The sequence below is a fragment of the Sinohyriopsis cumingii genome, chromosome 1 (genome assembly GCF_028554795.1).
Source record: "Sinohyriopsis cumingii isolate HCF-2022 chromosome 1, ASM2855479v2, whole genome shotgun sequence".
Lineage (NCBI taxonomy): Eukaryota > Metazoa > Mollusca > Bivalvia > Unionida > Unionidae > Sinohyriopsis > Sinohyriopsis cumingii.
Window position 1 is genome coordinate 15,702,016 of NC_142961.1, and position 14,322 is coordinate 15,716,337.

The 14,322-nt window shown below is 35.9% G+C and overlaps 1 protein-coding gene across 1 annotated transcript in view; it reads right to left on the bottom strand.

Annotated features, from left to right (window-relative positions):
- Positions 1–14,322, bottom strand: part of LOC149806453 (tubulin polyglutamylase TTLL7-like) — a 162,319-nt gene that overhangs the window by 58,217 nt on the left and 89,780 nt on the right. The window contains exon 12 of the mRNA XM_089953540.1: positions 10,490–10,585. Coding sequence (XP_089809666.1) covers positions 10,490–10,585 — 96 coding nt within the window. The remainder of the gene's footprint in view (positions 1–10,489; positions 10,586–14,322) is intronic.

Sequence of the window (14,322 nt, forward strand, 5' to 3'; positions counted from 1 at the left end):
GCATGATGTCTTTCACAGTATCAGTTGTAGTGTAATGTCAGCATGATGTCTTTCACAGTATCAGTTGTAGTGTAATGTCAGCACAATGTCTTTCATAGTATCAGCTATAGTGTAATGTCAGCACAATGTCTTTCATAGTATCAGCTATAGTGTAATGTCAGCAAGATGTCTTTCACAGTATCAGCTATAGTGTAATGTCAGCAAGATGTCTTTCACAGTATCAGTTGTAGTGTAATGTCAGCATGATGTCTTTCACAGTATCAGTTGTAGTGTAATGTCAGCACAATGTCTTTCATAGTATCAGCTATAGTGTAATGTCAGCAAGATGTCTTTCATAGTATCAGCTATAGTGTAATGTCAGCACAATGTCTTTCATAGTATCAGCTATAGTGTAATGTCAGCAAGATGTCTTTCACAGTATCAGCTATAGTGTAATGTCAGGAAGATGTCTTTCACAGTATCAGTTGTAGTGTAATGTCAGCATGATGTCTTTCATAGTATCAGCTATAGTGTAATGTCAGCAAGATATCTTTCACAGTATCAGTTGTAGTGTAATGTCAGCATGATGTCTTTCACAGTATCAACTATAGTGTAATGTCAGCAAAATGTCTTTCACAGTATCAGTTGTAGTGCAATGTCAGCAAGATGTCTTTCACAGTATCAGTTGTAGTGTAATGTCAGCACAATGTCTTTCATAGTATCAGCTATAGTGTAATGTCAGCATGATGTCTTTCACAGTATCAGCTAAAGTGTAATGTCAGCACGATGTCTTTCATAGTGTCAGCTATAGTGTAATGCCAGCAAGATGTCTTTCACAGTATCAGTTGTAGTGTAATGTCAGCATGATGTCTTTCACAGTATCAGTTGTAGTGCAATGTCAGCATGATGTCTTTCACAGTATCTGTTGTAGTGCAATGTCAGCATGATGTCTTTCACAGTATCAGTTGTAGTGCAATGTCAGCATGATGTCTTTCACAGTATCAGTTGTAGTGTAATGTCAGCATGATGTCTTTCACAGTATCAGTTGTAGTGTAATGTCAGCATGATGTCTTTCACAGTATCAGTTGTAGTGCAATGTCAGCATGATGTCTTTCACAGTATCAGTTGTAGTGCAATGTCAGCATGATGTCTTTCATAGTATCAGCTATAGTGTAATGTCAGCATGATGTCTTTCACAGTATAAGTTGTAGTGTAATGTCAGCACAATGTCTTTCATAGTATCAGCTATAGTGTAATGTCAGCATGATGTCTTTCACAGTATCAGTTGTAGTGTAATGTCAGCACAATGTCTTTCATAGTATCAGCTATACTGTAATGTCAGCATGATGTCTTTCACAGTATCAGTTGTAGTGCAATGTCAGCATGATGTTTTTCACAGTATCAGTTGTAGTGTAATGTCAGCACAATGTCTTTCATAGTATCAGCTATAGTGTAATGTCAGCATGATGTCTTTCACAGTATCAGTTGTAGTGTAATGTCAGCACAATGTCTTTCATAGTATCAGCTATAGTGTAATGTCAGCATGATGTCTTTCATAGTATCAGCTATAGTGTAATGTCAGCATGATGTCTTTCACAGTATCAGTTGTAGTGTAATGTCAGCACAATGTCTTTCATAGTATCAGCTATAGTGTAATGTCAGCATGATGTCTTTCACAGTATCAGCTATAGTGTAATGTCAGCATGATGTCTTTCAGAGTATCAGTTGTAGTGTAATGTCAGCACAATGTCTTTCATAGTATCAGCTATAGTGTAATGTCAGCATGATGTCTTTCACAGTATCAGTTGTAGTGCAATCTCAACATGATGTCTTTCATAGTATCAGCTATAGTGTAATGTCAGCATGATGTCTTTCACAGTATCAGTTGTAGTGTAATGTCAGCACGATGTCTTTCATAGTATCAGTTGTAGTGCAATGTCAGCATGATGTCTTTCATAGTATCAGCTATAGTGTAATGTCAGCAAGATGTCTTTCACAGTATCAACTATAGTGTAATGTCAGCAAGATCTCTTTCATAGTATCAGCTATACTGTAATGTCAGCATGATGTCTTTCACAGTATCAGTTGTAGTGTAATGTCAGCAAGATGTCTTTCACAGTATCAGCTATAGTGTAATGTCAGCATGATGTCTTTCATAGTATCAGCTATAGTGTAATGTCAGCATGATGTCTTTCACAGTATCAGTTGTAGTGTAATGTCAGCACAATGTCTTTCATAGTATCATCTATAGTGTAATGTCAGCATGATGTCTTTCACAGTATCAGTTGTAGTGTAATGTCAGCACAATGTCTTTCATAGTATCAGCTATACTGTAATGTCAGCGTGATGTCTTTCACAGTATCAGTTGTAGTGCAATGTCAGCATGATGTCTTTCACAGTATCAGTTGTAGTGTAATGTCAGCACAATGTCTTTCATAGTATCAGCTATAGTGTAATGTCAGCATGATGTCTTTCACAGTATCAGTTGTAGTGTAATGTCAGCAAGATGTCTTTCACAGTATCAGTTGTAGTGTAATGTCAGCATGATGTCTTTCACAGTATCAGTTGTAGTGCAATGTCAGCACGATGTCTTTCACAGTATCAGTTGTAGTGCAATGTCAGCATGATGTCTTTCATAGTATCAGCTATAGTGTATTGTCAGCATGATGTCTTTCATAGTATCAGCTATACTGTAATGTCAGCATGATGTCTTTCACAGTATCAGTTGTAGTGTAATGTCAGCAAGATGTCTTTCACAGTATCAGCTATAGTGTAATGTCAGCATGATGTCTTTCATAGTATCAGCTATAGTGTAATGTCAGCATGATGTCTTTCACAGTATCAGTTGTAGTGTAATGTCAGCACAATGTCTTTCATAGTATCAGCTATACTGTAATGTCAGCATGATGTCTTTCACAGTATCAGTTGTAGTGCAATGTCAGCATGATGTCTTTCACAGTATCAGTTGTAGTGTAATGTCAGCACAATGTCTTTCATAGTATCAGCTATAGTGTAATGTCAGCATGATGTCTTTCACAGTATCAGTTGTAGTGTAATGTCAGCAAGATGTCTTTCACAGTATCAGTTGTAGTGCAATGTCAGCATGATGTCTTTCACAGTATCAGTTGTAGTGTAATGTCAGCACAATGTCTTTCATAGTATCAGCTATAGTGTAATGTCAGCATGATGTCTTTCACAGTATTAGCTAATGTGTAATGTCAGCACGATGTCTTTCATAGTATCAGCTATAGTGTAATGTCAGCAAGATGTCTTTCACAGTATCAGTTGTAGTGTAATGTCAGCATGATGTCTTTCATAGTATCAGCTATAGTGTAATGTCAGCATGATGTCTTTCACAGTATCAGTTGTAGTGCAATGTCAGCATGATGTCTTTCATAGTATCAGCTATAGTGTAATGTCAGCATGATGTCTTTCACAGTATCAGTTGTAGTGTAATGTCAGCACGATGTCTTTCATAGTATCAGTTGTAGTGCAATGTCAGCATGATGTCTTTCATAGTATCAGCTATACTGTAATGTCAGCATGATGTCTTACATAGTATCAGCTATAGTGTAATGTCAGCATGATGTCTTTCACAGTATCAGTTGTAGTGCAATGTCAGCATGATGTCTTTCATAGTATCAGCTATAGTGTAATGTCAGCATGATGTCTTTCACAGTATCAGTTGTAGTGTAATGTCAGCACGATGTCTTTCATAGTATCAGTTGTAGTGCAATGTCAGCATGATGTCTTTCATAGTATCAGCTATAGTGTAATGTCAGCAAGATGTTTTTCACAGTATCAACTATAGTGTAATGTCAGCAAGATGTCTTTCATAGTATCAGCTATAGTGTAATGTCAGCATGATGTCTTTCACAGTATCAGTTGTAGTGTAATGTCAGCACAATGTCTTTCATAGTATCAGCTATAGTGTAATGTCAGCATGATGTCTTTCACAGTATCAGTTGTAGTGTAATGTCAGCACAATGTCTTTCATAGTATCAGCTATACTGTAATGTCAGCATGATGTCTTTCACAGTATCAGTTGTAGTGCAATGTCAGCATGATGTCTTTCACAGTATCAGTTGTAGTGTAATGTCAGCACAATGTCTTTCATAGTATCAGCTATAGTGTAATGTCAGCATGATGTCTTTCACAGTATCAGTTGTAGTGTAATGTCAGCAAGATGTCTTTCACAGTATCAGTTGTAGTGTAATGTCAGCATGATGTCTTTCACAGTATCTGTTGTAGTGCAATGTCAGCATGATGTCTTTCACAGTATCAGTTGTAGTGCAATGTCAGCATGATGTCTTTCATAGTATCAGCTATAGTGCAATGTCAGCATGATGTCTTTCACAGTATCAGTTGTAGTGTAATGTCAGCAAGATGTCTTTCACAGTATCAGCTATAGTGTAATGTCAGCATGATGTCTTTCATAGTATCAGCTATAGTGTAATGTCAGCAAGATGTCTTTCACAGTATCAGTTGTAGTGTAATGTCAGCACAATGTCTTTCATAGTATCAGCTATACTGTAATGTCAGCATGATGTCTTTCACAGTATCAGTTGTAGTGCAATGTCAGCATGATGTCTTTCACAGTATCAGTTGTAGTGTAATGTCAGCACAATGTCTTTCATAGTATCAGCTATAGTGTAATGTCAGCATGATGTCTTTCACAGTATCAGTTGTAGTGTAATGTCAGCAAGATGTCTTTCACAGTATCAGTTGTAGTGCAATGTCAGCATGATGTCTTTCACAGTATCAGTTGTAGTGTAATGTCAGCACAATGTCTTTCATAGTATCAGCTATAGTGTAATGTCAGCATGATGTCTTTCACAGTATCAGCTAAAGTGTAATGTCAGCACGATGTCTTTCATAGTATCAGCTATAGTGTAATGTCAGCAGGATGTCTTTCATAGTATCAGCTATAGTGTAATGTCAGCATGATGTCTTTCACAGTATCAGTTGTAGTGTAATGTCAGCATGATGTCTTTCACAGTATCAGTTGTAGTGTAATGTCAGCACAATGTCTTTCATAGTATCAGCTATAGTGTAATGTCACCATGATGTCTTTCACAGTATCAGTTGTAGTGTAATGTCAGCATGATGTCTTTCATAGTATCAGCTATAGTGTAATGTCAGCATGATGTCTTTCACAGTATCAGTTGTAGTGCAATGTCAGCATGATGTCTTTCATAGTATCAGCTATAGTGTAATGTCAGCATGATGTCTTTCACAGTATCAGTTGTAGTGTAATGTCAGCACGATGTCTTTCATAGTATCAGTTGTAGTGCAATGTCAGCATGATGTCTTTCATAGTATCAGCTATACTGTAATGTCAGCATGATGTCTTTCACGGTATCAGCTCTAGTGTAATGTCAGCATGATGTCTTTCACAGTATCAGCTATAGTGTAATGTCAGCATGATGTCTTTCAGAGTATCAGCTATACTGTAATGTCAGCATGATGTCTTTCACAGTATCAGCTCTAGTGTAATGTCAGCATGATGTCTTTCACAGTATCAGCTATAGTGTAATGTCAGCATGATGTCTTTCATAGTATCAGCTATACTGTAATGTCAGCATGATGTCTTTCACAGTATCAGCTATAGTGTAATGTCAGCAAGATGTCTTTCATAGTATCAGCTATACTGTAATGTCAGCATGATGTCTTTCACAGTATCAGTTGTAGTGTAATGTCAGCATGATGTCTTTCACAGTATCAGCTATAGTGTAATGTCAGCATGGTGTCTTTCATAGTATCAGCTATAGTGTAATGTCAGCATGATGTCTTTCACAGTATCAGTTGTAGTGTAATGTCAGTACAATGTCTTTCATAGTATCAGCTATAGTGTAATGTTAGCATGATGTCTTTCACAGTATCAGTTGTAGTGTAATGTCAGCATGATGTCTTTCACAGTATCAGTTGTAGTGTAATGTCAGCAAGATGTCTTTCACAGTATCAGTTGTAGTGCAATGTCAGCATGATGTCTTTCATAGTATCAGCTATAGTGTAATGTCAGCAAGATGTCTTTCATAGTATCAGCTATAGTGTAATGTCAGCATGATGTCTTTCACAGTATCAGCTATAGTGTAATGTCAGCATGATGTCTTTCATAGTATCAGCTATAGTGTAATGTCAGCATGATGTCTTTCACAGTATCAGTTGTAGTGTAATGTCAGCACAATGTCTTTCATAGTATCAGCTATACTGTAATGTTAGCATGATGTCTTTCACAGTATCAGTTGTAGTGTAATGTCAGCATGATGTCTTTCACAGTATCAGTTGTAGTGCAATGTCAGCATGATGTCTTTCATAGTATCAGCTATAGTGTAATGTCAGCAAGATGTCTTTCACAGTATCAACTATAGTGTAATGTCAGCAAGATGTCTTTCACAGTATCAGTTGTAGTGTAATGTCAGCATGATGTCTTTCACAGTATCAGCTATAGTGTAATGTCAGCATGATGTCTTTCATAGTATCAGCTATACTGTAATGTTAGCATGATGTCTTTCACAGTATCAGTTGTAGTGCAATGTCAGCATGATGTCTTTCATAGTATCAGCTATAGTGTAATGTCAGCAAGATGTCTTTCACAGTATCAACTATAGTGTAATGTCAGCAAGATGTCTTTCATAGTATCAGCTATACTGTAATGTCAGCATGATGTCTTTCACAGTATCAGTTGTAGTGTAATGTCAGCATGATGTCTTTCACAGTATCAGCTATAGCGTAATGTCAGCATGATGTCTTTCATAGTATCAACTATAGTGTGATGTCAGCATGATGTCTTTCATAGTATCAGCTATAGTGTAATGTCAGCATGATGTCTTTCACAGTATCAGTTGTAGTGTAATGTCAGCATGATGTCTTTCACAGTATCAGCTATAGTGTAATGTCAGCATGATGTCTTTCATAGTATCAGCTATACTGTAATGTTAGCATGATGTCTTTCACAGTATCAGTTGTAGTGCAATGTCAGCATGATGTCTTTCATAGTATCAGCTATAGTGTAATGTCAGCAAGATGTCTTTCACAGTATCAACTATAGTGTAATGTCAGCAAGATGTCTTTCATAGTATCAGCTATACTGTTATGTCAGCATGATGTCTTTCACAGTATCAGTTGTAGTGTAATGTCAGCATGATGTCTTTCACAGTATCAGCTATAGCGTAATGTCAGCATGATGTCTCTCATAGTATCAACTATAGTGTGATGTCAGCATGATGTCTTTCATAGTATCAGCTATAGTGTAATGTCAGCATGATGTCTTTCACAGTATCAGCTCTAGTGTAATGTCAGCATGATGTCTTTCATAGTATCAGCTATAGTGTAATGTCAGCAAGATGTCTTTCACAGTATCAACTATAGTGTAATGTCAGCAAGATGTCTTTCATAGTATCAGCTATACTGTAATGTCAGCATGATGTCTTTCACAGTATCAGTTGTAGTGTAATGTCAGCAATATGTCTTTCATAGTATCAGCTATACTGTAATGTCAGCATGATGTCTTTCACAGTATCAGTTGTAGTGTAATGTCAGCAATATGTCTTTCATAGTATCAGCTCTAGTGTAAGGTCAGCATGATGTCTTTCACAGTATCAGCTATAGCGTAATGTCAGCATGATGTCTTTCATAGTATCAGCTATACTGTAATGTCAGCATGTCTTTCACAGTATCAGTTGTAGTGCAATGTCAGCATGATGTCTTTCATAGTATCAGCTAAGTGTAATGTCAGCAATATGTCTTTCATAGTATCAGCTATACTGTAATGTCAGCATGATGTCTTTCACAGTATCAGCTCTAGTGTAATGTCAGCATGATGTCTTTCACAGTATCAGCTATAGTGCAATGTCAGCACGATGTCTTTCATAGTATCAGCTATAGTGTAATGTCAGCATGATGTCTTTCATAGTATCAGCTATAGTGTAATGTCAGCACGATGTCTTTCACAGTATCAGCTATAGCGTAATGTCAGCATGGTGTTTTTCACAGTATCAGCTGTGGTGTGATGTCAGCACAACATCTTTTCCAGTATCAGCTATAGCGTAATGTCAGCATGATGTCATTCATAGTACATGTATCAGTTTTAGTGTAATGTCAGCATGATGTCTTTCACAGTATCAACTATAGTGTAATGTCAGCATGATGTCTTTCACAGTACATGTATCAGTTTTAGTGTAATGTCAGCATGATGTCTTTCACAGTACATGTATCAGTTTTAGTGTAATGTCAGCATGATGTCTTTCACAGTATCAGTTGTAGTGCAATGTCAGCATGATGTCTTTCATAGTATCAGCTATAGTGTAATGTCAGCATGATGTCTTTCACAGTATCGGCTATAGTGTAATGTCAGCATCATGTCTTTCACAGTATCAGCTATACTGTAATGTCAGCACGATGTCATTCACAGTATCAGCTATAGTGTAATGTCAGCATGATGTCTTTCACAGAGCAATGAATTGTTTCCAGCTACTGAAAGGCCCATGCCCCAGAGCAATAAATTGTTCCAGCCATTGACAGGCCCATGACATTGACAGGCCCATGCTTCAGAGCAATGAATTGTTCCAGCTATTGACAGGCCCATGCCCCAGAGCAATGAATTGTTTCAGCTACTGACAAGCCCATGCCCCAGAGCAATGAATTGTTTCCAGCTATTGAAAGGCCCATGCCCCAGAGCAATAAATTGTTCCAGCCATTGACAGGCCCATGCCCCAGAGCAATGAATTGTTCCAGCTATTGACAGGCCCATACCCAGAGCAATGAAATGTTTCCAGCTATTGAAAGGCCCATGCCCCAGAGCAATGAATTGTTTCCAGCTATTGAAAGGCCCATGCCCCAGAGCAATAAATTGTTCCAGCCATTGACAGGCCCATGCCCCAGAGCAATGAATTGTTCCAGCTATTGACAGGCCCATACCCAGAGCAATGAAATGTTTCCAGCTATTGAAAGGCCCATGCCCCAGAGCAATGAATTGTTTCCAGCTATTGAAAGGCCCATGCCCCAGAGCAATAAATTGTTCCAGCCATTGACAGGCCCATGCCCCAGAGCAATGAATTGTTCCAGCTATTGACAGGCCCATACCCAGAGCAATGAAATGTTTCCAGCTATTGAAAGGCCCATGCCCCAGAGCAATAAATTGTTCCAGCCATTGACAGGCCCATGCCCCAGAGCAATGAATTGTTCCAGCTATTGACAGGCCCATACCCAGAGCAATGAAATGTTTCCAGCTATTGAAAGGCCCATGCACCAGAGCAATGAATTGTTCATCCCTAATATAATTGCAGTATATCATGGTATAGTACATTCACTACAGTGTAAAATTATTTTTGGTTCATAGCTCTCCCCAAAAATGAGCAATCTTATTAGAAAAAGCTGTTTATTGACGATTATTCCCAGCATAATTTTAAAATGAGTTTTCAGTCATTAACAGCATGATTACCCCCTCCCTCTTCCACTGTCTTCTTGATATCTAGCTGGGATGGCAACCCCATCTTTGTTTTTCTGAGGTCCCTCAGTAACCCACACCCTCACTTATAGTGCAGTCTATGTCTTTGGCCACTGTTGTGTGCAAGTTATTGAGGAACTGGTGTAGAAAGGAAAAATTAAAGAATACTTTTCTTTTTCATTGGTTCAGAAATTCAGCTTTAAGAACGAAATGTCATCTGTATATTTCTTAATCTGGACAAATAAAGTGTCAGTTAATGAGTTATATACGTTTAGTAGATCCGCATGACATTAAAATGGATTGTCAGATGAGGGATTTGAAGAAAAACATGACATTATTGAGAAAATGATCTGAAACTGAAAAAGCAGATATATAAACAGTCACATTGCTTGAAAACATTCTGTAATTATAGCAAACAGATACACACAAGTGCAGTCTAAGATGGAACAATTCTACTATAGATACACAAAGTGTCAAATATGACAGAATAAACAATTCTACTAACTATAAGTATTTATGAGAACCTTCTGTAAACCAACAATTTTCTCCACTTATTTACTCTCACATATTGCATGGGTAAATAAGCTAGACAAGTAAATAATCAAAATCCCAGAAATAAAATTATTTTGACTGAGCAAAATTCATACTTTTTTGTTTATGTTTTGCAAATTTCCATTATGTTCCTGTATTTAAATTACTGTATTTTAATCTGGAAATTTGTAGCCAGATAATTAAAAAAAGATAAAAATTAAGCTACTTTAAAAATATACAGGAGTTTGAATTTTATAAAACACTTATTCATCAAGGTTTTAAATTCCATGTCAGTAGTGTTATTAAACAAATGTCTTTGATAATAACATCAAAAAAGTACTGTAATGAATATTATTTTTTGGTTTTACAGTGGTTGCCATAGCAACAGAGACAAATCTGAAGTAATCAAATGCATATGTACTTATTGCCAATGAAATGGCTCTAAGCTAAACAGGTGATAGAAAACTGCAACAAACAGTGATCTTTGTGTCAGAGTGCATTTCAAAGATGAATAAAAAAAATGAGCAGAACCTTAGGCCCTCTGGGGAATTTGGCTCCCCCGCCATACAATCGTCCCTGTTGCTCGTCCATCTCACACTCTGCTAGCATGTCCAGGATATCATCCTCCTAGTGGAACAAACAAAATAATACAACCAATACCTACTTACATGTATAGAAGTGATATATGTACACCTTATATATATGTACAGGGCAGTCTTTCCAGCAACTCTCTATGTAAAATCAGGGATAAAGAATGGCTCTTTTAAACAAATGTTTTAAAAAAAACTCACATACAAAAGTATATTTTATGAAGAAAAGCTGCATGGAATTTATGTGATTTAGTGAAAAATAAAATCTTAATTTGACGTAACTTCATAAACCTGATCAAATACATGGTTTTAATACACTAATTGCCTCTTTAATCCAGGCTCTCTCTATTTTCATAAACCCAATCAAATACATGGTCTTAATACACTAATTGTCTCTTTAATCCAGTCTGTCTCTATTTTTATAAACCTGATCAAATACATGGTCTTAATACACTAATTGTCTCTTTAATCCAGTCTGTCTCTATTTTTATAAACCTGACCAAATACATGGTCTTAATACACTAATTGTCTCTTTAATCCAGGCTGTCTCTATTTTCATAAACCTGATCAAATACAAGGTCTTAATACACTGTCTCTTAATCCAGGCTGTCTCTATTTTCATAACCCCAATTAAATACATGGTCTCAATACACTAATTGTCTCTTAAATCTAGGCTGTCTCTATTTTCATAAACCCAATCAAATACATGGTCTTAATACACTAATTGTCTCTTTAATCTAGGCTGTCTCTATTTTCATAAACCCAATCAAATACATGGTCTTAATACACTAATTGTCTCTTTAATCTAGGCTCTCTCTATTTTCATAAACCCAATCAAATACATGGTCTAAATACACTAATTGTCTCTTTAATCCAGGCTGTCTCTATTTTCATAAACCCAATCAAATACATGGTCTTAATACACTAATTGTCTCTTTAATCTAGGCTGTCTCTATTTTCATAAACCCAATCAAATACATGGTCTTAATACACTAACTGTCTCTTTAATTTAGGCTGTCTCTATTTTCATAAGCCTGATCAAATACATGGTCTTAATATACTAACTGTCTCTTAATCCAGGCTGTCTCTATTTTCATAAACCCAATCAAATACATGGTCTTAATACGCTAATTGTCTCTTTAATCTAGGCTGTCTCTATTTTCATAAACCCAATCAAATACATGGTCTTAATACACTAATTGTCTCTTTAATCCAGGCTGTCTCTATTTTCATAAACCCAATCAAATACATGGTCTTAATACACTAATTGTCTCTTTAATCTAGGCTGTCTCTATTTTCATAAACCCAATCAAATACATGGTCTTAATACACTAACTGTCTCTTTAATCTAGGCTGTCTCTATTTTCATAAACCCAATCAAATACATGGTCTTAATACACTAACCGTCTCTTTAATTTAGGCTGTCTCTATTTTCATAAGCCTGATCAAATACATGGTCTTAATACACTAACTGTCCCTTTAATCCAGGCTGTCTCTATTTTCATAAACCCAATCAAATACATGGTCTTAATACACTAATTGTCTCTTTAATCCAGGCTGTCTCTTTTTTCATGAACCCAATCAAATACATGGTCTTAATACACTAATTGTCTCTTTAATCTAGGCTGTCTCTATTTTCATAAACCCAATCAAATACATGGTCTTAATACACTAACTGTCTCTTTAATCTAGGCTGTCTCTATTTTCATAAACCCAATCAAATACATGGTCTTAATACACTAACTGTGTCTTTAATTTAGGCTGTCTCTATTTTCATAAGCCTGATCAAATACATGGTCTTAATACACTAACTGTCCCTTTAATCCAGGCTGTCTCTATTTTCATAAGCCTGATCAAATACATGGTCTTAATACACTAACTGTCTCTTTAATTTAGACTGTCTCTATTTTCATAAGCCTGATCAAATACATGGTCTTAATACACTAACTGTCCCTTTAATCCAGGCTGTCTCTTTTTTCATGAATGCTCAGCCCACTTCACAGAGACTCTACCTCAATCCACTTTGCTATGGCTGTTCATGCATTGTGTAATTGATTTTTCACAACAAAATTAAATAAGAGGATTTAAGAGCTAATTTAAAAAAGTAAGAAAAAAATAGGGATTCCAACAAAAAGTTGGATTTAGTAGGAAAAGTTGGGAAAACCTGGGCTGCTGGAAAGACTGACAGTGGGAATTATCACAATCAGATTTTAGTGACAAACTGTAAATATATTTACCGTCAAACCAAAAGTGTAACAACTATTCAGGGAACCATTCAAGTGTAATAATGATAATATTTCTGAGATGGACATCACGGTTGTCATGTTCAATATCATATTCACACCATTTTCATTAAAATGACCTTTAACTCCTAAGAAATCTTTTTGCTGAAACACCATGTCAATATGATCATCTGTTCAGCAGAGCAGCAAAAACAAGATTTTCAAAATGGATGCCATGGTAGCCATGCTGAATATCAGATCAGCATAATTTTCATTTAGAACCACCTACAAGTAATAAGATGCTTTGCAGTGAAAACGTAATGTTGATAAGATAATCCATTGTGAAGAAGTAGCAATAACAAGATTTTAAAGATGGCCTCCATGGTTTCCATGTTGGATGTCCAATTGACACCAATTTACTTTACACCCATTTAAAGGTTATACAAAATATTTGTAAGTAAAAGCTCGTATTGATATGACAATCCATTAAAGAGAAGTAGTGATAAGAAGACTTCAAAAGATGGCAGCTAAATTGGATATAATTTAATTGGGCAATGTTTTCATCCCTGACCAACTAAACTCCAAGATAAAACTATGATCCAAGTTTCATGAATTTACACCAAGTAATTTAGGAGAAGAAACAATAAAAAATAATGGTAAATGGATGATAGACAATGGATATACAACAGACACAGGCCCAAGAAATAAACACTTCTGGTTTTTGATTAGTATAGCTATAAAAAAAATCAAAAGGTGAAAACTTTCTTGAATTTGTGGAATACATATTACAAAAAAAATTGTTAAGAGATGCTTTGTGACATTACAAAATCTTTCTTCATTTGATCTCTTGTGGTTGCAAGTTAGTTGTTAGACCAAATTTAACACAAACCTCATCTCAAAAATAACAAATGGTCTGAAATTCAGGTTCAGTCTAACAAAGCCTTCCAAAGCAAGGGAGATAACTCTTGTCAAAATACGCCCATTTAAAAAAATCTTAGTAAAGCTCTTGAAAATCATTTTATTTCTAAATTCTGGAGCTAAAACTAAAAATGTCATTAATTCATTTACCAAATTTCTAACGATAAGTATTTATGTCAAATTAAACCGGTACTTTAGTCTCCTTTTGATCCATTATGAATAATAACCCACCTCTTGTCTTCGCTTAAGTGAGTTAACTCATGTTTAACATCCCACCAACACATAAATGTTGTATGTAAAATTTCATCCTGCCTTTTGAAAGAGTTTACCTGGCACAATTATGATGTAGCTGAAGTTTATATAATCCCTTCAAACCTTACAAATTTAAAAAAAACTTTGTTCTGTCAGTGGAAACCTTTTTTAATTTGGAAAAATGAAGTCTTCATTGGCGAGTGCAATGTTAAATAAATGCTATTTTTAGCAGATTGAGCTGCATGATATAAATTTCATGGCGCATAGATGTGATGTAGATTCTTGTGCAGGTAAAATGAAAGTCAGTACATCTATAGTGTATACATCCAACGATTACAACCAGCAACATTATAATAAAACTGTATGAAACTACAGTGACAAA